A 26,070-nucleotide genomic window follows, 5' to 3' on the forward strand; every position below is an offset into this window, starting at 1 on the left:
GTCAGGCTTCACGCTTGGCTTGCAGTCTGCTCAGTGCTGTCTTTGCCTCTACCTCTACCCATCCCTGCTTGTGCTCTCTCTCTCTAAAGTAAGTAAAAATAAATCTTAAAAAAAATAAAGTGAGGGGCGCCTGGGTGGTTCAGTGGGTTAAAGCCTCTGCCTTCGGCTCAGGTCATGATCCCAGGGTCCTGGGATCGAGCCCCACATCAGGCTATCTGCTCAGCATGGAGCCTCCTTCCTCCTCTCTCTGCCTGCCTCTCTGCCTACTTGAGATCTCTGTCTGTCAAATAAATAAATAAAATCTTTAAAAAAAAATAAATAAAATGAGACATCTGGGTGGCTCAGTCAACTAAGTGTCTGCCTTCGATTCAGGTCATGATCTCAGTGTCCTGGGATCAAGCCCCAAACCAGGCTCCCTGCTTCTCCCTCTCCCTCTCCTTCTGCCCCTCCCCTGACTTGTTCTTTCTCCCACTTTCTCTCAAATAAATAAAATCTTTGAAAAATAGTTATATTTTCTTTTTATTGCAAAAATATAGAAGATACACTTAAGTACATAGAGGTGTGTGTGTATCTATATGTGGGTGTGCGTATATGTTTATATGTACACACACACAAGCTGTTGCCTTTTGTATATTGCTCCTATGTCCAGAAACATTTTTCAGCTATCTTTATTTCAGTGATTTGTCTGTAGATTATTCTAGAGTTTTCTGTGGAGAAATCATGTCTACCCTCTTTAATGTCCATGTGTTTCTTTTTAATCCTTATACATCTAATTTGTTTCTTCTTGTTGATGAAGCTCACTAGAACATTCAGTCTAACATTGACTAAAGCTTAGGTTAGTAAACATCCTTGTCTTGGCCCTGATTTTAAGAGAAAATTCTTTTAATGATTAATAATTAGTTGGGATGAAGTTGAGGATAGTCCCTTCCATCCCTGGCTTATTGATATTATTTACCATGGAAAGATATTGAATTTGATAGACTGCTCTTTTAGCATCCATTGTTATATAAAATAGTTACTTGATTTCATTAATATATTAGCATCATGAGTTCATTAATATATTTAATCTTCTAATACTGAACCAACTTTTTATTCCTGGAATAAAGCTAACTTGGTCATGATACATATTAAACATTGCTGAATACTATTCACTAATGATTTTTGCATCTGTGTTCACAAGTGGGACTCGTCTCTTAATTATCCTTCTAGTTCCCTTTTTTATATTTTAGAATAAAAAGTCTATGTACTTATTAAAATGAATGGGATAGCACTCTGGTTTGTTTGTTTTTTTTTTTGTAAGATTTCAAATTATCTTTGGTAGTAGCCTGTGGAACTGACTAAATCTGGCAGTTTCCTCATGGGAAAATTTTTAGTTACTAAGTGTTCAATAGTTACAGCTAATATTTTCAGAGGAATTTGTGCATTTTTTCTAACTTTGTTAGGTAGAGGCATACGTGTGTTAATATTTTATTATCTTACTAATTTGTCTGCACTCATGTTCCTTTTTTTTTCATTATTAATGTTGTTTTTTTGCACTTTCTGTCTTTCTTGTTTCTTGAATATTCTTGCCAAAAGTTTGTTAGTTTTATTATTCACCTTTTCAGAGAAATAACTTTTGGCTTTGTTGATCTTGAATATTGCATTTTTAAAGACTCCTTCTCTTCCCACTCTTTATTATTTTCCTTCTACTTTCTTTGAGTTTCTTTTTTTTTTTTTTGGTTCCTAGATGGGATGCTAAACACATTAATTTTCAAGCTTTCTTTTTTCTAGTTAAGCAATTATTTTAAGGCGCTTCATTTTTTCTCTAAGAGCTGAATACTGTTATCATTGACTTTTGAGTGTTTAATTTTGTAATTTTCATCACCCTTTCTTCTTTGACCCATAAGTTATTTAGAGCATGTGAGTGTGTGTTTTATTTATCAGTGCATAGGAAATTTTTTTGTTGCCTTTTTATTAGTGATTCCTAACTTAATTGCACTATGAGCAGAGGAAATTCATCGACATTTGTGGACACTATTTAGAGCTTTACACATGGTCAACTTTCTCAACAATTTTATGTATTTTAACAACAGTATTGAGTGCAGTGTTCTCTATCGTCTTTAGGTCAAGCTTTTTAAAAATTTTGTTGTTCACAGTTTGTGTATACTTTTTTTTTTAAGATTTTATTTATTTATTTATTTGACAGAAAGAAATCACAAGTAGGCAGAGAGGCAGGCAGAGAGGGAGGGGGAAGCAGGCTCCCTGCTGAGCAGAGAGCCCGATGTGGGGCTCTATCCCAGGACCCTGAGATCATGACCCAAGCCGAAGGCAGCCCAGATTGTGTATACTTAACTAGCTTTTTGTCTATTTCATCCAACTGTTACTAAAAGAGACGTGTTAAAAGAGGTCATATATTTTGTTTAGAAGAGGTCATATATTTTGCGGCTGGGTTATCAGGGAAAAACAAGTGTAGGGTTGTCATCTCTTCCAAGTGAATTGAACATTACATAATTAGTCTGTAATGCTATTGTCTTCCATAATATTTTTGTCTTATAGTTTATTTTGCCTAATTTCAATATAATTATGCCAGTTTCCTTCTAATTAGTATTTTCCTGTGTATATTGTCAACCTCTCTATTTTAGTTGTCACTCTTATAGATTACATATAGCTGAATTTTATTCCTTCAATTAAATCTTAAACTTTTACCTTTAAACTCTAGTAATTTGCCACTTAGTACAGCTCTAATTTGTGAATACTGATATATATGTGAATTAATTCATTCCTATCACCTTATTTTGTGAGTTATGTTTGTTCCACTTTTTCTTCTAGCCTCCATCCCCCCTTTTCTGCCTATTTTTAATTAATTGTATTTTTATGTATCATTTCATTTTTCCCTCTACTAATTTGGAAATTGTATGCTCTCTTTGATTTCATCAGTCACTATCAAAATTTTAGCGTGCATATTTAAGTTTTAAAATCTAGGGTTAATTTAATCGCTTAACCTTATCCTCATAGATCTCTTTCTTCCCCTCTAAATATCTCATGACAAGGAAATTCCTGACAACCAGGATTGCCTGGGATTTGTAGCATCTACAAGGTAGTGTTTTTTTAATTTTCTCATTCACACATTGGCACGAATGAGAAATTTAAAGGCCCTAGGATTAAAAGGTAAATAAATCTTGGTTTCTGTTCTTAAGACAATCCCTTTTTGTTTTCTCCTCTGTGAGTACCTAGGAACCTACCCAAGGCTGTAGAGCTTACTTATATCCTAAAATCATGTTTTCAACCTGGTCGTCACGTAGTTCCAACAGTTGTAGGGTTGCAACATTGCACGTAACCCTGTCGGCCATGCCTCCCTTGCAGCCTGGGCCCCTCCTATCCTTTGCTGTTAGTTACTGATGACAGTTGTCACACTTGGCTACCATTACTATTTCTTCCTTCCATTATTGGAGAGGCTTTCTGCCAGAGCCAGTCATTACATTCCTCTCATCTGAGAGCAGACCCCTGATCTCTTTGCCCTCTGGTTTTGCTCCTTGCCTTTCCACATAGGACATACATGTGAAATGGAGGGAACACCCTAATTTTTCCTTTATCACATGGATCTCTCCAATCTCAACCATTTGTGTGAGCACCTTGCCAGCTCAGTTTTCCTCTCTGGTTGCAAGGCTTTTGAAAAATGGGATTATATGTTCCACTCCATGTGCTCAGTCACCTCTTCTCTTATGCCTCCCGAGGCTCATCATTCTTCTTCCTCTTTCTCCACACTGCCCCACAGCCTGGACTGCAGCCAGGCCCACACTCTCCCAATGCACCTCCCATTGCTGCACCTCTTTCTTCCGCTGCTCAGGTCCTTGTCTAAAAGCTCTCATCTTCTAATAAGATCATCCCAGTGGAAACACCTCCCCCATTGTCAAAGGTTGGGGGGGAATCAGGAGCTACAGTAGTCACAGCTGGTATATGTGGGTCTGTCATTCATTGTGTTTGTGGCTCAAGGCTGCCCATATTTAAAAATGATGCAACTTGTGCTGTAAGTCTGTTGAACAGAAAGGAAGAGAAAATGGAACTGGATATGTGATTTTAAATGAATGGAGAAGTGCTTTGCTGAAGAGCCCTGTATGGCTTGCTCATTTTTCTCTGCCCTTCTGAAATTCCTCTGGAGGTTCTGTTCGTGTGCAGTCCCATAATGCCTCGTTTCAGGACCCAATGCTTACATGGTGGGGCAGCTGACCTGCTCCCGGTGTAGCTGTGACCATTGTCACTGGGCTAGGAGCACCAGTGCCCCTGGTAGGTGGAGCTGGCTGTCATTGCTCACTGTCAGGCAGCTCCCTTTGCTGGGGAGTAAATCTTTCATGGAGTCGTTAGTGGTTTATGCCTTGTATATGGTCTTGATGTCCAATTTCCTTGTCCAAATTTTTGTTTATACCTTGGCACAGGTCTCATTAATATTATTGACCTCTTAACCATTTTAAAGAGCATGGGGGAGAGGTTGCAGAGCCTGGGATCTGATTTATTTTGCACCAAATAAAAATTTTAAATTTATGTGTTTGAGTTCTAGCCACGATTACCTCATTGGTCAAATAAGTTTAGGGCATTTTTTTTTTAATGCCAATATTTGACATCAGTGTTCACATAAAATAAATAAATGATTCTTCATAATTGATTTTCCAGTGCTTATCCCATGTGATTCTTTCCAGTAGTTTTCCCTCCAAAATTGTTCAAGCAGTGACCGTCATGATTCTTGGGAACTGGCAATTATGTCAAAACAATTTAATCAGTGCCTGAGCTGTGCTGGCGTTGCTCTTGGAAGACCATCCTTCAGTATGACATTCCTCTAAGCGTTTGTTAAATAATTAGAACTATAAACACTTTTCCCACAAGGACCCTCAGAAGTACATTAGACGTTCGGAGCCTGGGGGACAGAGTCTGTGGGCCACTATAGGCACCAGAACACCCCGTTAAGAAAAGTTAGAAAACTTAGAGCCAGGGTAGATAATAGTCTAGAAGTTCTCTGTCCTCAGGAAACATTCCTGCAAGAGCTTGCATACATAATTAATAGAGGAAGAACTCACTGGGGTTCTGATTGACATCAGCTGCCATCCCAGCATCACATCTTGAAGGCTCACTAGCCAAGTCTCCCCTTAATTGATGGGACACATGTGATTATCCTTCAGCCCACCATGGTCGTGGAAAGCATCTTTCTTCTGCAGGCTGCAACTGGCAAAAGCTATAAGAAAGTGACTGCATAAAAAATGAGTAGTAGATTTTAAAATGGTGATTAAATGGATAATAAAAATCAAAGCCTCCCCTTTCAGATACATCCAGTTGATTTATGAGGAGGTAAGTAATAAGACCATAATGGATCCAGGAGTCTCTCATGCGTTCAGACCTTTGCAGGAAAGCAAATGTGAAAGCAGTTAGGTACAGTAGCAGCTCTGATGTTTAGGCAAGACACAGATGGGGTCAGCCTGCCTTCAGATCTCAAGCCATCTCCCATCATCTTCTGGCCCTGCCTTGCATGAGGACACACTCTGCTCTGGTTGTCCCCTCGGGCGCATCTCTCAAACCCTCCAACTCCTTATTTAGCAAAGGGGGATTAATGTCTCCCTCATAGGTCCACCGTGAGAACAGTGTTTTGTGTACACACTTCTGTGTATGCATGAATAGATTTTTTTTACCATGTTGCAGACTGGGTTCTCCCATTCTTGGGTCACTGCCAGAGCCACCCAGTCACCATCTCTAACTGAATCGGCTATGACACCATCACCAGGGTTCACCAGGTGTTGAATAATATTTCACCCACTGAAATAGTATGCCTTCCCTCGTGCTTAGCTCCAGTGTGCGAAGCACTGGGTGGTTATGACTTCCCTTCAGTGAGCCTTGCCCCACCTCTCCTTATAGCCTTTTGTTCTGTAGTAAAAATCCTTCACTCAGGTCCAGTCATCTCCTCCCTTTCCCTCATTGCCACAGCTCTGTCTTCGAAGCTGGCATCGCTCGCTTGCCTCTGCTTAGAGCCCATCTCTGTCTCCCCTCTCTCTATCCATGTTCTTCTGGTTGGTTCTATAAGGACCAGGTGGACCATATCTGTGAAGCCTTCCCCCCAGCCACCCATCAAGTCCTCATGGATCTCTCCTTTCTCAAAACTTTGCCACACGTGCGGGTCTGGACTGTATAACTGTGCCTCTGTTTTCTGCTCTGTCCCATTTGCTGTTTCATGAATGTTACCACTGAGCTGTATCTCCCCAAGGACAAGTCCTTCTCTTCTTTGGTGTGTCTCTGCGGTGTCCAGCACTCTGCTTAGCACCTAGTAGGCACCGTGGTTGAACATCGAGGACAAGGAACTCTTTACAGGATTGTCTTATATGCCAACGCAGGCCCATGGTACTGAAGTTTAACAACTGAATCATTATAATTGCATGGTTTTAAAAATTCTTAGAACCAGGTAATGGTGGGCATCTTCATGGTGACAAAACTAATCAATACTTTTATCATAACAGTCACTTAACATGACTTGGGCGTCAGCCATGGGCCAGGCCCCTGGGCCCAGCATTTCCTCACGTAGAGCTCCCCACACTTTCCTCACTATGGACATGGGGAATCCAAGGCCTAGTGAGTTCCGTCTCATACCTGTGTCACAGAACTCATGAGAGGTGTGGAATTTGAACCCAGGACAGCAGACCTTAAGGACCGTGTCACCTTCTGGCCACAGCAAAGAAGTAGAGTCTCCTTCACCATCTCCCCCATATTCTGGGCCTATAAAACCTGAAGGGGTGGAGAAAATGAGACAGCTGGAAAAGGGGTTCTGTGTACACCAGATCCCCAGAATACTTAGCAACCTTCTTTCAATTGCAAATGGCAGGTCAGTCATGATTTCCTAAAGTATAAACAAGTAGCAGAAATGTTGGAAATTAAGTTTATTAACTGCATAACGATAGAGTACTGATGTAAGAACTTTTATCTTGCAAACTGGTCTTCCTTTATTTGTTCTGTATATATACTTTTCCCTTTATTTGAAAGTGTTGAAAATCAGACTTGAGTGTAGACTTGCTCTGGTCAACACTGAAAGGCTAAAGAGAGGGAGGTGAGCTTGTCCTTTGGTGCTGGCCACCCAGGGGTCCTTGTCCCACCCAAAACACTGTAATGCTTTTTTCCAATAAGGGCAGTATTGTGATCAAGTAAAAGAACAGTGGAAAGGAAACTGAAATTATCTGTCAATGTTCGATACGTAGAAATAAACATATTTCAAAAGTCAAACTTTCAATGACACAAACTTTCAGAGTCTAATTAAAATCCTCAAGGGTAAACACAAAGCCTTAATTGATCAAGATTTGTAAAAGTTTGTTGTTTTGCGTGTCTGCGTGCATTTGTGTTTTTGCGTGTTTAAAGTTCTCTTGGCATGGTGAACTGGAAAGTATGCCAGTGATTATCACAAGTGTGTGGATAGAAGAGCTACAGCTTTTTAAATATTTTCTGTTTATAACACAGTAATTGCTTTGAAGGTATTCAGATAACAGTGGTTCAAATGGAAAAGCCAGTATACCTTGTGTGCTTATAACTTCACATGAGTAGGAAGAAAAGTAGGATATGAAAAGAAAAAAAAAAAAAAACTATGGAAAAACGTGAAGATGTCAGCAGGTGGGATATTGGTCTCTTGATATAGGACATCTCATTTTTGGCATTCTGACTAGGTTGGATGCACTATTTCCTCAGGTCTTTTTTTTGGCCAACCTTCTATAGCTCCTCAGGACACACCCCTATGCAATTGGAGAAACCACCAAAATCAGTGGCCCATGGATCTAATGAAAAAGAAGGGCCTGGAGTCTTCAGAAAGATAATATTTATGTAGCAGCAGCCAAACCTTCCTAAAAATGTTTATTTGGGGAGCCACGCAAAACCAAACCCACTCACTGTCTCCTGGGCTGAACTTTTGCCATATTTTACAGCAGCCAATTTCACGTGACTGTACAGGCCTAACGAAGGACATTGGAGGATAAGAAGAAAAGAGCTGAAATGTACATCTTTGGTGTCCTTGCAGAGCTGATAAACTGCTCTGCTTCCCCCAGCTTAGGCAAAACGGAAAGCGAAGAGGCCTATTGCAGAAAACTAAATTATACATAAAGTCATTAAGCCTCAGCCTTCACTCCTGACTGAGGGATCGCCGCAGTCATCAGTGAGAGCTGAGGCAAAATGAAAAAATAAATAAATGAAAGACCTGCTCACATTATCCATTTCAGTGGAAATGTAATGGCTCGTAAGTTCATTTGAAGGTCTTGGGCATATGAAAGAAGCTGCTGAAAATAAGGAAGGGGCCATACCCCGTGGTGTCCTGGGGCACTCTGAGTACATCCCCTGAACGTGACAGATGCAGGACGTAAGGACAAGGCTCTCCATCCGTGCTGCTGCTCAGATCTGCCTATCCTGAGCAGCCCCCAGCTCTCCCATCTGTGGAGGTGTTCGCTCTTTTTCTTTGGTTCTCTGCCCAGAGATGTATTCGTGTGGATGACATGTACTGTTGCCTCATCCTAGATCCTGGAAAATGTTCCCATTTGTCAAGGATGATCTAAATGGGAGCATTTTGTAAGGATGGCCGTGTGGTAATGACCTCTCTTGGGTCATCTTCCACCAGGAGGAATAGGAAATGGAAAAGTCGGCACGTGCAAGACTTCGTAGCTTGAGGCCGGATATGGCCGGCCGAGCTGGAGAAGGCAGGAAGACCCTCTTCTGACCCTTAATTAACTGGTGGGAACCTGTAGATCGCTGCTGGCTCTCCAGCATCTCCATATAGTTCTTAATTAATTCTAGCCGCCGGAGTAGCACACAGTATATCATGACAAAATAAGCCCTACCTGAGGAGCGGGTTAATAGCCATGGCAAGCCAACAGCCACTCTGCCTTTCATTTGATGCTGTTTGTGATAGCTGTGGCAGTGGGGTGTGTCTGCTTCTGTGAGTAGGCCTGTTTTAATCAGCACGGCCCGGGATTGCAGCATGGAGAAAGGAGGTCTCCCTACTTGCCTGAACTGTGGCTTGACTCAGAAGTCAGTCATAACAACCCTCCTTCAACCCCCCCAAAAAATATTAAGACCACGAATGTTTGCTATGGAAAAGATATGCAGAGAAGCAGAAATTGCATGGGCCTCTCCAGCACCGATTGTCAGCCTGCAGAGGGAAAACCATGTTGCCAGAGCAGGTGTTCGCCGTTTCCTGCACACAGGGGACTTCTCTTCCTGAAACATCCCACTTGCTTTACTCCCACCCAGTGGGCACCAATCTAGCCCCAGCATAACAACTGGCATTCCCAGGTGGTGCCCCACTGCACAGGGCACCGTGGGCAGGACAGATCCCCGGAAAGAGAATATCCCTGTTTCAGACTCGTACAGTAGCGTTCTGGCTTATACATCAGAGTCACTTCAGTTTAATATCTGTGTGTCCGTAACTGGAAGCAGTTCATGTCTAAGTATGCTAAGTGTGCTAGAACGCTAGGGCAAACAAGGGCCTCCGGCTAGAACCTCATTGTATCCCCTAGAATCGGAACATGGAAAGACCCTGACAACAGCTGTTATTGTGCCCTTACCTTGGACCTATGTTCATGTTGCTTTCCTTTCTCCCTGCTTACCTGAGCTTCTTAGCTTCTCCTGTTCCTTTCTCAGCCTTTGCTGTCATTCACTAATACAACCTTGGGCTCTGGCACATCCTGGCAGATTCACAAAGCTTCCCTTCATCCTCCTGTCTGCCCCTAGAACTGCTCTGTCCTCGCATGCAGCAGGGATTACCTTCATGACAGCCAAATCAGGGAGCATGGGCCCTCCCAGAAGGTCAGCGTGGCCACTAGCCTCTTGTGCCATTGGGCACTCTCAGCATGGCTGGGGTGACTAGGAACGGGGCAGCAGGGCTGGAACCCCTTTGGGGGAGTTTAGGGAGCTTTCCTGGGCCATAAGTGCAGTCACTTATGTTTCAAAGAAAATCGATAGGATTAGGGATAATAATCTGTATGAGATGTTATGGGTAAAGCGCCTATAATCATATTTGGAACACAGCACATATGCTACATTTGGTATCTTGTGCTATTATCAATGTCATTTAGTCTCTTCTTACTATTTTCTGTTGCTCTTCTTAATACTAGTGAGTTGATAGTTTTTTGTGATTTCACTAGGAGAATTCTCTTTTTTTTAATTTTTTATCTCTTTTCAGCGTAACAGTATTCATTGTTTTTGCACCGCACCCAGTGCTCCATGCAATCTGTGCCCTCTCTAATACCCACCACCTGGTTCCCCCAACCTCTCACCCCCCGCCCCTTCAAAACCCTCAGATTGTTTATCAGAGTCCATAGTCTCTCATGGTTCACCTCCCCTTCCAATTTCCCTCAACTCCCTTCTCCTCTCCATCTCCCCTTGTCCTCCATGATATTTGTTATGCTCCACAAATAAGTGAAACCATATGATAATTGACTCTCCCTGCTTGACTTATTTCACTCAGCATAATCTCTTCCAGTCCCATCCATGTTGCTACAAAAGTTGGGTATTCATCCTTTCTGATGGAGGCATAATACTCCATAGTGTATATGGACCACATCTTCCTTATCCATTCGTCCGTTGAAGGGCATCTTGGTTCTTTCCACAGTTTAGCAACCGTGGCCATTGCTGCTATAAACATTGGGGTACAGATGGCCCTTCTTTTCACTACATCTGTATCTTTGGGGTAAATACCCAGTAGTGCAATGGCAGGGTCATAGGGAAGCTCTATTTTTAATTTCTTGCGGAATCTCCACACTGTTCTCCAAAGTGTTCTCCAAAGCACCAACTTGCATTCCCACCAACAGTGGAAGAGGGTTCCCCTTTCTCCACATCAATCTCACAAATGGAACCAGCGTTCAGGTACTAGAGGCCGAACGGTCTCCACCCAAGATTATAGATTCCAAAAAAACATCAAGGCACCTGATAGTCAAATTGAAGAATCATAATTGTAGATATAATCTCTTGAAAGCCTTTAGGACAAAGAGGCTCCTGATTTAGAGAGGAAAGCCCATCAGAATAACGTCAGACCTGTCCACAGAGACCTGGCAAGCCAGAAAGGGCTGGCAAGATATATTCAGGGCACTAAATGAGAAGAACATGCAGCCAAGAATACTTTATCCAGCAAGACTGACATTCAAAATGGATGGAGAGATAAAGAGTTTCCAAGACCGGCAAGGCTTAAAAGACCATGCAACCACCAAGCCGACACTGAAGGAAATATTAAGGGGGGTTCTATAAAAGGGGAAAAATCCTAAGAATAGCATTGAACAGAAATATAGAGACAATCTACAGAAAGAAAGACTTCAAAGGTAACACGATGTCAATAAAAACGTATCTATCAATAATCACTCTCAATGTGAATGGCCTAAATGCGCCCATAGAACGGCACAGGGCTGCAGATTGGATAAAACGACAGGACCCATCCATATGTTGTCTACAAGAGACCCATTTTGAACCTAAAGATACACCCAGACTGAAAGTGAAGGGATGGAGAAGCATCTTTCATGCCATTGGGCCTCAAAAGAAGGCCGGGATAGCGATTCTCATATCAGATAAATTAGATTTTAAACTAAAGACTGTAGTCAGAGATACAGAAGGACACTACATAATTCTTAAAGGGACTATCCACCAAGATGATCTAACAATTGTAAATATCTATGCCCCCAATATGGGAGCAGCCAATTACATAAGAAAACTGTTAATCAAGATAAAGAGTCATATTGATATGAATACATTAATAGTAGGAGTTTTTTTTTTAAAGATTTTACTTATTTATTTGACAGACAGAGATCACAAGTAGGCAGAGAGGCAGGCAGAGAGAGAGGAGGAAGCAGGCTCCCTGCTGAGCAGAGAGCCCAATGCGGGGCTCAATCCCAGGACCCTGAGATCATGACTTGAGCCAAAGGCAGAGGCTTTAACCCACTGACCACCCAAGTGCCCCCACTAGGAGAATTCTTATGTAATCAAAATCCTTTGAGCAAAAGTTTCTTCCTTATAACTCTTCTTGGCAAAAATTCAGATCCCCTTTCAGGAATTTTCTTTGCTGAAACAACAGTCTCTGAATATTGTGTGAAAGTTCATTGTGTCTTATGACGGAGCTGCTAACGGGGGTCCACCAAGGGCTTTAGGTCTTTGTTGTTTGCATTTCAAAACTGACCCTCAAATTTACTTTAATTTACTTTCAACTTTCTTGCCTTCTCTAAAATATTGGAAGGCAGTACTTCTAATGGCATGAAACATCTTATTTCCAGTTCAATCCCAAACCTTGTAGGCCTAAATAAAAAAATTGAACCCTGTGCCCCCCAAGGTTTTAATCTAATATGTGGTTTCTTGAATTAGGGCCAACTCTTCATTTTTTTAAGGCATCAGCAGATTCCAAATACAACTTTTGGCTGCTCCATTTTAGCATCTGACCTTGATTCACTTAAACTAATTGTTGTCCTTTCAGCAGATTGTGATTCTTAAAAGCAACAACAACAAAAACTCTACTAAAGAACGTTAGAGGGATTTTCAGAATTCTGAGTACAGTGCCCTCCATGTGAACTGTGCCTCTTCAGGGTTACTCTTCCAATCAGAATGGTAATTTGTTTAAAACTAGGCATGAGCATATAATTTTTTAAAAACTTTTTTTAGGAACCTGGCCTCAAAAATATTTAATCAAATTTAGGATATAGGAATCTCCCAGTTTGTCACTGTCACCTACTGATTCTTTAATACCTATGGAGCTGCTTCTACGTGGCAGGTAGATGCTCATTGTGGAGGATGTGTAGAGGCTCTCTCCCCTCCCCGGCTCCTGGGGACTCATGGTCAAGTTAGAAACCGCCATCCATGCTCCCGTGCCCTGTGCATTTCTGTGAAACTTCTCCGAGTTATATACATTATACTGATAACATGACAGTTGTGTGGCACTTTTTAGGTACAGCCCCCTTACATGTTCTTTTAACTGAAATCCATTGGTTTTAATATTAAAAACCATCCCATTAAGTAATTTAAATTGTTATAATTCAGTAACTAACCCATGGTCACATAAGGAGTCACTCAGAGCTAGAATTTCAACCAAAGTCTTCTAGTCCAAGATCCCATGTTCTCTTCCTCTTCTGTGCCCTGTCTTGTGAGCCAAGATTGATGGTGAGTTTAGAGTCCTCCCCAAGCGTGAGATGCAAACAACCCATGTTGTATAAGGTGACTTTCTAGGAGGTCCACTGAACTACAGGGTGGGAAAGTCATTCACTACCTGTCCAGTTAGTTCTTTAGCCCTGATTCATCAGTGAGCTTTGATTTGGGGCTAGAGCATCTTCTGCCTCTCTCTCACCCAACAAAGACTCAGAAGACACCCACGCGGTAGGGCCCGGCTGAAATTAACACCACTTTTTTTGTTTTCACTCTACTTACTTCTTCTATCATCTTTACCTGCAGCAAGTGTCTTGACTTTCCATGTACTGTAATGATAGGAAAATTCATTTCCAAATAAATGTGTTTAAATGTATAAGAGTTAAATTTAAATCCTTAAATAAATCAGAGGAAAGAGGTAAGGGGCCAGGGAAATAGTTGACACTGGTACACAGTGATACAGATTGTGGCTCTTTCCTTCCGCAGCACCACTTGCCTTCCAGATTCTCGTTTCATCTTCCCCTTCGCCCACTTGCAGTTTCCCAATCCCAGAGCATCTTAATGAGACGCTAACAGTTAGTAGGAAGTACATTCTGATGAACAAAGCGTTCCACCCGAGGTCTGTGGTAAGATGATTTTAACCAGTAATGTTCGATCTGTTTTGAGAGTTGAAGTAGCTTTCTGAAGATTCCCCATGGAGGCTGTGAGCGGCTCTGTCTCTTGGGGCAGGGAATGAGGGGTGTGGTTAGCAACTTGTAGAAATTTCTACCATGCCAGTATTTCTATTCTGTGCCTGGTACAGGCTCATTGTTTTGACTTTGTTTGGAATCTCCTTCTCATGCCCATAGACTAGGGCTGGAGGCCAGGACTTGCCTCACGAGTAGTTTGTGGACCTCTAAAGTCATAGTGTCCCCAGTCTTCAATAAGATGATGTTTGGTGGGGCACCTGGGTGGCTCAGTGGATTAAGCCGCCGCCTTCGGCTCAGGTCATGATCTCAGGGTCCTGGGATCGAGTCCCGCATCGGGCTCTCTGCTCAGCAGGGTGCCTGCTTCCCTCTCTCTCTCTCTCTGCCTGCCTCTCTGTCTACTTGTGATCTCTCTCTGTCAAATAAATAAAATAAAAAAATCTTAAAAAAAAAAAAAGATGATGTTTGGTAAAACACTGGTCAATAAGGAAAAATATCTAGGACTCTAATTTCATAATGGGTTATAATTTTCAATAAAATATTTTCTTTTAAGAGTAGAAATTGAACTTTTGACAGCATAAATTGAAATGCAATTATTCTTCACTGAACTATTTGAAAAGGCATTTCTAACCTCGATTTCCAAATTTCTAAGGTAATTCTCCCTTTTAAATTTTTTTATCTTTAATTGCCATGACTTAGGTACTGAAGGAAGAGCCCGGGAATTGTGCTGATAGATTTTATAAATTAATAGATGTCAAAAAGAGAGCCACAAACCTCTCATTAAAATTTCCTTTACTGCTACACTTATTCATTTCCAAGCCTGTCATGTCTAAAAATGTATCCTTAGATTTTTCAGTCACATTTGATGGAGTCAGTGTGCTGTGATTTCTGAGGTGAGGACATTTTTAAACTCCCAGCTCTCCAAGAAACACCCTGGAAAGGATGTGTGACTTTTCAAGAGAGGGGCAAGAACAAAACAACAGTCGCCCCATTTGTATGTACTTTATAGAATCAGCGGAGGAAAAATATAGACCTACTAGAGGGGAAAAAAATGGAAAGGATTATTGTCAGTGTGACAGTAACAAAAATGGCAGCAAAGTCATTTAGGAATTTATTGCCATCAAAGCCTGAAGCTTTACAATTAGAACCTGAGCAGCAGTCACTAGCACCCGGATCGAGCCCTTACTGTGTAATAGGTGTGCTGCATGTGTGGAGTCTCTCAGTCCTCATGACCGCCATGTTGTCAGTAGGGAGTCCTGGCCGGGTATTCAAATAGGAGAGTGCCACGTGCCCAAGTGTGTTTTTAAAAAACTCACTCTGGAAGAAGTGGATTAGCCGGTGGGTAGTAAAGGGCCCAGACAGGAACCTACTGCTACCATAATGCAGGCAAAAATAAGTGGAAGTCAGCTTTTCTGTCCCAGAAAGGAGAAGCTAGATTCATACAGAAGGATCTATTTGTTCTCTAGATGTTTTAAAGATTCCTTTTTCCTAGAAGGGACTCTTGTTCATCTCAGAAGATCTGGACACCTTTAGCCCAGGTTACCTGACAAATCACTCTTTCAAGGCAGGTGCAGAGGTAGAGGAAATTACAGTTCTGGAGAAGTATTAACATCTCAAACCCTGGCAAGATCTACATCAGAGAGGAAATGAAAATTGCTCTCTCTGAACTGTGGGTGGCAATCCTGGAGGAAGGACCCAAAGCCAGAGTGATTTAGAGAAACCACAAAGCAATCGAATCAGATGCTTTCACCTGCTTTAAAATAAGGCAGTCGTCTCATTGGGGCTATCTGTGGCAGGGCACTCACTGGCATCGCTATCTTGATACCCTGTCCAATGACTGTGGCCTCCCTGAACTTGCCAGGGTAAGGTAGTGAGGACAGGGCCAGGTCTCGGTTCCAGAATCTTTGCATAATTGATTGATTTCGTGATGTCCCCATGATCAAGAGGTAGGCAGTTCCTACCTCAAAGAAGTAAACTTTGACCAAGTTTTATCTATTTTATCTATTTATCTATTTTTCTTTCCCCTTCCCTATGTTCCTCTGTTCTGTTTGTTAAATTCCACATATGAGGGAAATCATATGGTATTTGTCTTTCTCTGACTTATTTCACTTAGCATAATTCCAGTTCCTTCCATGTGGTTGCAAATGGCAAGACTTCATTCTTTTTGGTGGCTGAGTAATATTCCATTGTTCGTTCATACCCTATCTTGTTTATCCATTCATCTGTCGATAGACATCGGGGCTCTTTCCATTATTTGGCTATTGTTGGATGTTGCTACTATAAACATTGTGGTATGTGTACCCCTCCAAATCGGTACTTTTGTATCCTTTGGATAAGTACCTAGTAGTGTAATGGCTGGGTCACAAGGTAGTTCTATTTTTAACTTTTTGAGGAATCTCCATACTGCTTTCCAGAATGGATGTGCCCGTTTGCATTCCTACCAACAGTACAAAAGAGCTCTCCTTTCTCCCCATCCTCATTAACATCTGTTTTCTGAGTTGTTCATTTTAGCCATTCCGACAGGTGTGGGGGTAGTATCTCATTGTGGTTTTGATTTGTATTTCCCTGATGGTGAGTGACATTGAGCATATTTTCATGTGTCTCTTCACTAAAATAGCCCCCACTTTTGAAAACACATTACCATGCATCAGTGTCTGTAATTCCATGGGATATTGGTCCCAACCATGGTATGTTCAGCACCGGTCAGTGCTGCCCAATTTAGCATTTTTTGCCCCTTTCCCTCTGTCACTCAACTGAAGAGTATTTGTCTTTCTGGCCACTTGATCAGCGTTTTTTTCAGAGGTTTTTCTGCTTCGGTACACTTGAGGGATATGTCACATCATTAGCATGAGCTTACGACTGCAGTGATTCTGAAGGTGGAAAGAGAGAGGACTTTGAAATTGGGCACATTTAAAGAAAAGCAGTAGATTGAAGGTCCCTCTGGAGCTCACATAGCTTCCCATCCCTGGGAACTCACTGTGCAGATGGTACAAAGCTGTGTGTAATCAAATAGGCTTACTCCACAAAAAGTGGAAACTAGAAATGCTTGATGGCTTATGACCCACGGCCAAGGTGACTTCAGAATGCTATGTGCACAGTGCAATACAGTGGGCACAAAGCCACGTGTTCTCAGCCAGCTTTGTGGCCCAGACGGCGCAGCACAGAGTTCAAAGCCAGGTGGTGTGGGGTCCAGGGCCTAGTTCCTGCTCACGGACTAACTGATCTCAGGCAAGCCACATCATGCCTTTGATCCTCAATTCCCTTATCTGTGCAATAGGAACAAAGAGACTTACCTGAGAGATCTTCAAAAACCCCATAAGCCTATATTTTTCAACAGGAAACATATGACATTGCTGTGAAAAGTCACCCATTCAGAGGCATATTCAACAGACTGTAAAACATGCTCTAAAGCCCAGCCAAATGTCAGGGGTGGGTGGAGGCTGTTTCTGGGCATGAAAAGATCATATAATATTTTCAGGCTGCAAATCTCAAGTTCATGATCAAAAGAGAGAGCGATATTAGGTACAGAAATACAATATGAGTATTGGGCTGAGATCATCACATGCCTGGATCGTCTTGCAAAATAGAAAAGTCCTGCAAAATTGGGGATGGACTAAGTTTCAGTAGAACGCAGCCATTTGAAGTACTGAAATCGATTAGCAGCCTTCTTTAAAAATCCCGAACAATGTTCACATTTAGATTTCAGCTGATTTAGGCATCACACGGTTTGTGTGTCTTTGCTCCTCCCCCACGTCTTTTGCCCTTAAAGCATCACTCGCTCCCTCTGGCTGCCTCTCCCCAGGACACTGCCTAACGACAGTGACTGAAGACCACACTGGGGCAGATCTTGGGGCCACCTTCCCATCGGCACTCCAACCTGTGGCCCATCCGGCAATTTTAGGTGTCTTCAGCTGCCTTAGTGCGATAGCAATAAATAGTTTATATGGCCCCAATAAAATGCAGCCGCTGAAGGAACCAGAAGAAGAAGAATGTGCAGAAAACAAAGTTCAGAGACTTTGCATGCCCCAGCAAGTTCATCTCCCATCTTCCAGGGTGATGGCTTTAGTCATTTTATGTGCCCAGTTTTATTCATAGGAGAAAGGGAGGAAAAATTCCATTTCAGAAGCTTCTAAAAAAACTTGACCCTGCACTGCCTAGAAATATACTGTACATTATGTGCAGTCTTGACCTGCATCCTTTCCTTCCTGGAAGCTTTTCTGTTGCATAGGATTTTTTTTTTTTTTTTTTTGCTCCTTTTTTAATATCTAGGAGCTGCAGCATTTGTAACAGACTGCATCGTTTTGGAGTAACGTTCTCTCGAGGTGGGCAACTGAGACGTATAATTATATCCCGTGGAAAATGATAGTGGTGTGTGGGCTGGGGGAGGAGGTTATTGGATCACAAAAACATGTTTCCCATTCAGAAAAAAATGACTGTATGCAGGATGTTCAATTTCCTTCTGCTCTGTGCCCATGGAGAGCCCAGTGTCTTAAAGGGGAGAAGTCATTGGTATTCACTGGAGCTTGCCTGGTTTCATTTTTATTGTTTCTGAGACTTATTACTCTTTCTGAGTAGTTCCCCAGGTTTGCTGCCTTTTCTCGGTATATATGAGCTAAGGTAGTCAGAGGAAACACTTTAATTACATTTTAAGTGGAGTCAAAGCATAAGTATATTTATGAAAATTCTAACAGAAGGTGCAGTGAGACCATTAACTTAAATCCCCAAAATACATGAAATGTGTTTTTATAATAAAAAGTCCATCGTTGGCATGTTAAATTGTATCTGCATATTAAAAATCAGTGCTAAACACTAAATATTGCCTTAATGTCCATATTGTATTTTAAATTCCTCTTATGAAAAGTGTCCTGGGAGCGTGGGCTGTCATCGTCGGTCTCCCAAGCTTGTCGTTATGTGGCTGCCCCAAGGATACAAAATCACTGGTTGCTACAGGATGATTGTAGCCGTTCTTCCCTTACCCATCACACTGGCTCTCTCTCGGACCTCTTTTGCGAAAACACGCCTGTGCTTTGGCTGAATTTGAATTTAGTGAACCTGCTCATAACCATCAAGCAAAAACTACGAGATAAGAGATGAAGGAGTTGGAGGTTGTACTTCCACTTGAATATAGGGGTTTGTCTGAGACACAGGGAAATGTAAGAGGCAGTAAGCAGAGAACCCCCGCCCTCCCCAGACAGATGCCAGATATTGACATGTGCTTAGGAATCCTCTGTTTCCTTCAAGGAATGGAGCTCTTTTTTTTTTAACGTGTGCTGTATTATAGTTTCCGAGGTAGAGTTCAGAGATCGACCAATTGTATATAACACTATTCATTACAACAGTGTTCATTACATCACGTGTTCATTACATCAAGTGTCCTCCTTAATGCCCATCAATCAGCTACCCCCTCCCTCCACTCCCCTCAGTCTGTTTCCTGTGGTTAAAAATCTCTTTTGGTTTTTCTCCCTCTCTGATTTCGTCTCGTTTTATTTTTCCCTCCCTTCCCCCATGATCCTCTCTTCTGTTTCTTAAATTCCACGTATCAGTGAAATCATGTGATAATTGTCTTCCTCTGATTGACTTATTTCATTTAACATGATAACCTCTAATTCCATCTACGTCATTGCAAATGGTTAAGATTTCAGGTTTTTTGATGGCTGCATAGTATCCCATTGTATATACATATATATACACCACATCTTCTTTATCCATTCATCTGTCATTGGACATCTGGGTTCTTTCCATAGTGTGGCTGTTGAGGACATTGTTGCTATAAACATTGGGGTGCAGGTACCCCTTCAGATCACTATGTCTGTAAGGGAATGGAGTTCAATTTTCTCAAAACCTTGTTGACTTTACTTTCAACAAATCTGATAGGAACAGCCCTTCTCTAGATACCGCATAAAATATGTGGCGATAACTCATGGTCCCAAAAATATTGGTTCAGAGTCGAATTCTTCTCAAAACATCAGGCAATTTATGTAATTTTAAATGGACACATAAAACCTTTGACTGTCCTAAAGCTTTAAAAAAAAAAAAAAAAAGGACAGCTAAAGAATCTTACCCAAAGAAAAATACACAGAAGAAAGTCACATAAAATGTATGTTGATTTGCTTAATTATTAAACACTATTTAAATACCTATATGAGTTGATGGATGGTAGCTAAGCTTGCAAGCAGGAATTATTTCACATGGTATGTAACTCAAGCCATTTTGCTGTATTCCTTAAACTTATACAGGGCTGTATATCAAGTATATCTCAGAAAAAGTGGAAAAAGAAAAAAATATTTAAAAGCCAAAAGTTACATGAAATAGGACATAATAGAAAGATTGCATAACCAAATTACTTAATTTTAGTGAGATGTGTTTCACTGGTGGGTTTATCAGGAACTAACTGTCTATCTCATGGTCTGCCAAGAGAGAGAGAGAGGTGGGTCATAAGGATCACCTAAGGTCAAAAAGGCTCAGTCTAAGGGAACCTGGGTGGCTCAGTGGGTTAAGCATCTGCCTTCAGCTCAGGTCATGATCTCAGGGTCCTGGAATCAAGTCCCACTGTCAGGCTCTGGGCTCAACGGGAGGCCTGCTTCTCCCTCTCCCTGTGCCCCTGCTTGTTCTTGCTCTCTTGCTCCTCACTCTGTCAAATATATAAATGAAACCTTAAAAAAAAAAAAAAAAAGCCTCAGTCTCTTGGGAGAATGGGGAGTAGAGGTAGTAAGTATGTCTGCTGCGTCAGAGTCACATGTCTATGCCAAGCCTCCCTGTGGGCCAGATAGGAAAAAGTATTCTATAGCCTCAATGAGGTGTATTCCTGCCTTGATGATGATTCTTATTTAGAATTCCTAAACCTGGAAAATAGGGGCTCACAGTGTGGAACACCTCTGTATCATGTCATAGTCTCTTGGAATGCCCAATGGCTCTAGAGCTGTAGATAAAGTTTCATTTTCTAACTAGAAATGTAAACAGGCAATGTATGGTTACAAAAAGCTATAACATTTAAAACTGGGTCCATGTTAGAAAATAAAAAATACTTATCACCATAACAAAAGGAAACAAAGCCAAGTTAGTCAGTCCAGAGAGCCCTTGTTTCCTCTCTCTGTGCTCCCCATAGGTATATTACTTATTTTCCAAGCCAAAGATAAGGACATGTGGTTCTAATGATTGCAAATGTATTCATGGGGAGATTAGCTATATAATTGCATACAGACCTGTTCCAGAAAATGCAGGACCCTGTCACAATGTCCATAGGGAGTCAGGGAACCATGGATGGCACTAGTCATTTCATCTTTTTCTTGGAGCAGCTCTTTTTGTTGTGTTTTATTTTGCTTTTAAGAAAAAAATAACATTTTGCCACTTAAACGTAACTCACATAATTCCTGGATGGGGAATTGGGAAGACTCATAGCAAGAATGCCCTCCCATTTCTGTTCTGCTGCTGCTGCTTCCCTGCCATGATCCCATTATCCTATGAGATAAAAAAATTTCCTGTTTCGTAAAAGTAATCAACAGTTAATTGAAGTTTACTTGACATCTCTCGTATTCTCTTGTTGCAAACCTTGATTTAGAGAGAAAGAGATGTGATCGGGTGTGGAAAGCAGTTTCTGCCCATGTGTATTTAAGTAGATGTAACACTGTTTCCCCCTTGGAAGTCTTTGACAGGGGAGGGATGGTACAGAAAGAGAAGTGGATTAAGAGTCAAAAAAACATGGAGGTCTGACCCAGGCCTGTGCGTTATGAGTTGGTGGTGTTCCTTCTGTACCTGGTGTCCCTGAACTTTTAGAGTAGGGAGGCATCCCTCCATGCCTGACCACTCTCGGGAGCTGAGGTTGAGACAGTGGCCTTGTTCATTCTGCAAGTACTTAATAAGTGCACCGTAATAAGGGCTTAGAGTTGGAGAGCACTTGGCCCCCCTTATAAAAACATGCTCTGAGCTATGTGCCCTGCTCCAATGGAAAGGGAACGGTAATCATTGCATTGTTGGTTTCTTTCTGTTTCTTGGTCACCAGTTACATAAGAACAATGAAATTAAAATAACTATTTATAAAAGCAAGGACTGTCATGGGGCACTTAGGGGAGCTCAGTAGGTTGAGTGTCTGGCTCTTGGTTTCAAATCAGGTCATGATCTCAAGGTCCTGAGATCGAGCCCTGGGTTAGCCTCTGCGCTCAGCGCAGTCTGCTGGAGACCCCACTTTCTCTCTCTTTCTCTCGCTAAAAATAAATCAATAAATCTTAAAAAATGAATAAATAAACATTTTAAATAAATAAATACAAACAAGTTAAAACAAGAGTATAGTATCGGAAGGCCTGAGGTTGTCCCAGATGGTAAAGAAACAGCTGTGGTGTGCGTATGGTCCTTATAGGAGAGCATCTTCTTGTTGGGGAGAGAGGGGATTTGTGTGGCTTTGCCTCAGGTGACCTGGGATCATTATCTTTGTTAGATAAGTGCCTCTCTCCCAGTCCACTGTTGATTACCCCCCCCCCCGCCTCTCTCTCTCTCACACACACATACAGACACACACTCATACACACACGCCCTGTGATAGTGTTCATTGGCGGCCATGGATTCTCCTGGAAAACTTCAAGGCCCCCCACAGAGGCCGTTCCCTTCTTCATCTTTCTACAAAAAAACAAAACCCAAGAACTTTCAGACGGGTGGAAAAGGCAGAGGGAATTGAAATTGGCAATTACATCACAACACACTCAAAGGAGAATTAAATTGTTATGAGGGCAGTCAGATAATAGTTATTACTCAACTGTAAAATGATTGTCATTCATAGAGTAACAGAGACACTATTCAGAAGAAGAGTATGACTCTAAAAGCCCCTGAAGCTATTTTTAGATGCATATTTCATAGCAGAATAGAAGTTCCATGTCTGAATAAATCCTTTATCATAGGACGGTCTTGTTCTTGAGGGAATTAACGTATGATTTTTACTGCTAGTATTTCTATTGACTTAATTTATTAATAACCTGAAAATGGTTTTTTCCTAGTATCTGTCCTGCATCGTGCAGTATTTACCCTTCAATTAGCCACATATGGTGTGACCCTATTCATAGAGCTATATAATACATCTGATCCTGGTCTGCTGCCATGTTTTCTTAAAATGATAAATATAATACAAAAACTATTATGGTAATAAGGTATTGAGGATGACCATGACTAAGATACCTTAAATTAAGACAGGCAATTTAAAACTGTAACACTTATGTTCACAGTGTTATTTTTTCTCTCTTGCCTGTCATGAAATGGGGTGGGGCGGCCTCTTCCTGCTTTGTTGCATGGAGGGACTGGTCCCGGCGGCGCAGACCTGGGACAGGGCTCTCTTCCAGCCATTCTGTGATGGGCACTGAGCCATATGGTCACAGCAGGACCAATACGCATCAGGTCATGGAAAAGGTGTGGACTTCACAAACTGTACATAGGCAGATTTTCCAGGTATTTGAGCCCCTCACACACTTAAGCTGCACAAGTAAAACTTTGAGACCACCACCAAACACTGCAATCGCTCAATCACTTAATAAAGAATTATTGGATTCCTACCATGAGGCATAGGCTCTACCCAGACAACAGTGACAACCACGCAGTCCCTGTAAAGTCTCAGGGAGTTTCCAGGCTGGTGACAGAGACACTAGAATAAGCTGAGCACCGTGCATGGCATGGTCAGGTCCTGTGCAGTAGGCCAGTGGTGAGGCTCTCTTGTGGGGTCTGAGAGCAGGTGTGTCCTACCCACTGCAGCAGTAGTCATGCCGCTTAACTAATGAGCCACAGCTGGAGCCATAGAAAGAGATAATAAATAGGTTCTGTTGAGCCACAGACTAATCACTGAATATTGGTAAAGGTTGGAAATGGCCAAGATGGCAAAACAATATAAGAGAGACAGGAATTAGGGGCTTTAGTTGGAAAGAACTTGAAAAACCATCCTGGGCATGTTTGAGTGTGTGAGTTCCTGACACCATGTCCTCTGGCCCTAAAGTAGCTCAGAATGGCGCCCTCTTCATCAGCTCTGCCTTCGTTGTCTACTTCCTCCTCCTCTCATCTTCTCTCCCAGTTGGTACCAAGAAGTATAAGAGTAGCCGAGGCAAAGACAAGAAGTCAGTTTGACTAACTGCTTCTTGCTTCCATCCTTCTTCCCCTCACCTTTTATATACTTGGCTACACAAGGATAAAAGGGAATGTGAACCAAAATGGAAATAAAAGTCCCAGGTTTTTTTTCACCTGTCAACTGATACCAAAGGACATTTTCATTATAACTTGAACAGAAAAAACATATATCTGACTAATTACATGAAGATTAAAGATCCTGGGCATAATAATGTCAAATCCTTAAATAAATGGACATATAAGCTCCATTAAAAATGAAGAGAAAACCCTGGCAGAATTTATTACAGGATTTTAGCCTTGAAGGCATGAAGTCATAGCTTCCCTACCTTCACAGTTTTAACCAAAAAATCACCTTCTTTCAGTTAGCAATTAGGTAGAAAAATGATATCTTTGTATCTCTTAAGAGAGTATTGAAAAATGGCAATATAATTAAGAAATTGAGAGGAATGTTAATTTTTTCTGTACTAAAGTCAGATAGAGTGAGCACCACCATTTTAATGGACTATATGATAAATTACAGGTTCACTCTCCAGCCCCCATCTATGTGTATAACGTATTAAGTAAAGGAAAACAAGGTATTTAATCCTTCCTCTCATTCCTGTGAACATCCTTTTCCCTTCTTGACCCTTGCCGTACATTTCTTAAAAACATCCTCCATCCTTAAGATCCTGTGTTTACTGCACCAAATTGTAATTCTTTGTGTCACTTTTCTCTTTTTTCCAGAGCTTCTTTGAAGGACAGTCTGCACCATGGGACTCCGCGAAGAAAGATGAAAACAGAATGAAGAACAGATATGGGAATATCATCGCATGTAAGTGTTGACAGTGTAATTGTGCTGTGGTATAACTTTCTTTTCTGCATCTGCTAAGATTGACCACCAGCCTCACGCAGCGAGAATTTACAGTGCAATTACCGCCTTCATCCTTCTGGAAAAGCTGGTGTTATGCTCGTATTAAAGAAAGGGAAAACTACCTAAGTACCCCCACTACGTCAATGTGTCTTGCTGTGGGGCTAGTTTTACTTTCAGATTTAAGGTTTGGGTAACATAGGTAATGCTAAAATGCTGAGAAAGAAAAATGCATTTTAGGAGTAAACATAATAGTCCTAATATTTCCCAGCTGCTACAGGGGAATGAATGGAAATAATGATGTGCAACACGCCTTAATGTGAGGGGCTCAGAGTACTCAGCGAGCATTAACTCATTAATCCTCCAGACACTTGGGTTACGTAGGTCAGTAATGGCCCCATTTTAAGGACAGGAAACTGAAACTCAGAAGTTAAATGATAGTCCCTGTATCACAACGCTCATTAGCAAAAGAGGGAGGATTATATCTCAGAAATTCCCAGTTCCTGTGAAGCTGAATGTTACCAATCCATAATGCCTCAGACGGTTTTTAAATTGAGCCCAACCTCATTAATGTTCCATAACAATGCTGAGACACCTGGTAGATTGATGACCCTCCTTCTCCCCGGGCCGGAGCCATCCATCCCCTGCGTTAAACTGCTCCAAGTCACACGGGACTGCCCCCAAGGTTCTGACAGTTACCAACAGAATTAATACGATTTCTGAAGATACATAAATTCAAACAAACAAACAAACAAGCAAACAATGTGGGAATAGAGTGGGAGAGCTTGGAGTTCCTCTTGTCTTACTGCGATTGAGAGAGAAAATGGGAAACTTTTGGGTAGTATGGATTGTGAAAGTGCAGTGAAATTCTATTTGTCTGAGTTAACATTTCTTGGAAGGACAGGAGAGACCACCGTATCAAAGTTTCTGTGACTGTAGAGGTATTCCCTTCCTATGTCATCCGAAACAGTAGCCACACGCACCCCGTGAGCACTTGAAATGAGGCTGGTGCCACTGAGAAGCTGAGATTTAAAATGTATTTCACTTTAATTACTTTGAATTTAAATAGTACATGAGACAAGTGGCTGCCACTGTTGGACGGTGCAGATGGACAGTGTGTTTGATTGTCAACAAGGAGGGCGTGGGGTTTGCACATCATAGGAGCGAACCATCCTGACTGTGCATGGGCTTGCCCTGTTCTCCCTTTGGCAGCTCCTAAGTCCCAAACATGGTGTTGCAGGTGACAATTGCTAGCTTCGTGTTTTGTCTGTTCATTGACTTAGCAATTCAAGTGGTCGTGTCAGGGTCCTTGTTAGTCAAAATATGCTTCCCTAAGATCTAAGG

At 41.7% G+C, this 26,070-nt stretch overlaps 1 protein-coding gene across 11 annotated transcripts in view; it reads left to right on the forward strand.

Moving 5' to 3' along the window:
* PTPRM (protein tyrosine phosphatase receptor type M) overlaps positions 1–26,070 on the forward strand; it is an 801,682-nt gene that overhangs the window by 679,218 nt on the left and 96,394 nt on the right. For all 11 annotated transcript variants that reach the window (XM_047696721.1, XM_047696710.1, XM_047696714.1 and 8 more), the window contains one exon: positions 24,603–24,690. In XM_047696721.1, coding sequence (XP_047552677.1) covers positions 24,603–24,690 — 88 coding nt within the window. The remainder of the gene's footprint in view (positions 1–24,602; positions 24,691–26,070) is intronic.

This window comes from Lutra lutra, chromosome 12, assembly GCF_902655055.1.
Source record: "Lutra lutra chromosome 12, mLutLut1.2, whole genome shotgun sequence".
Classification (NCBI taxonomy): domain Eukaryota; kingdom Metazoa; phylum Chordata; class Mammalia; order Carnivora; family Mustelidae; genus Lutra; species Lutra lutra.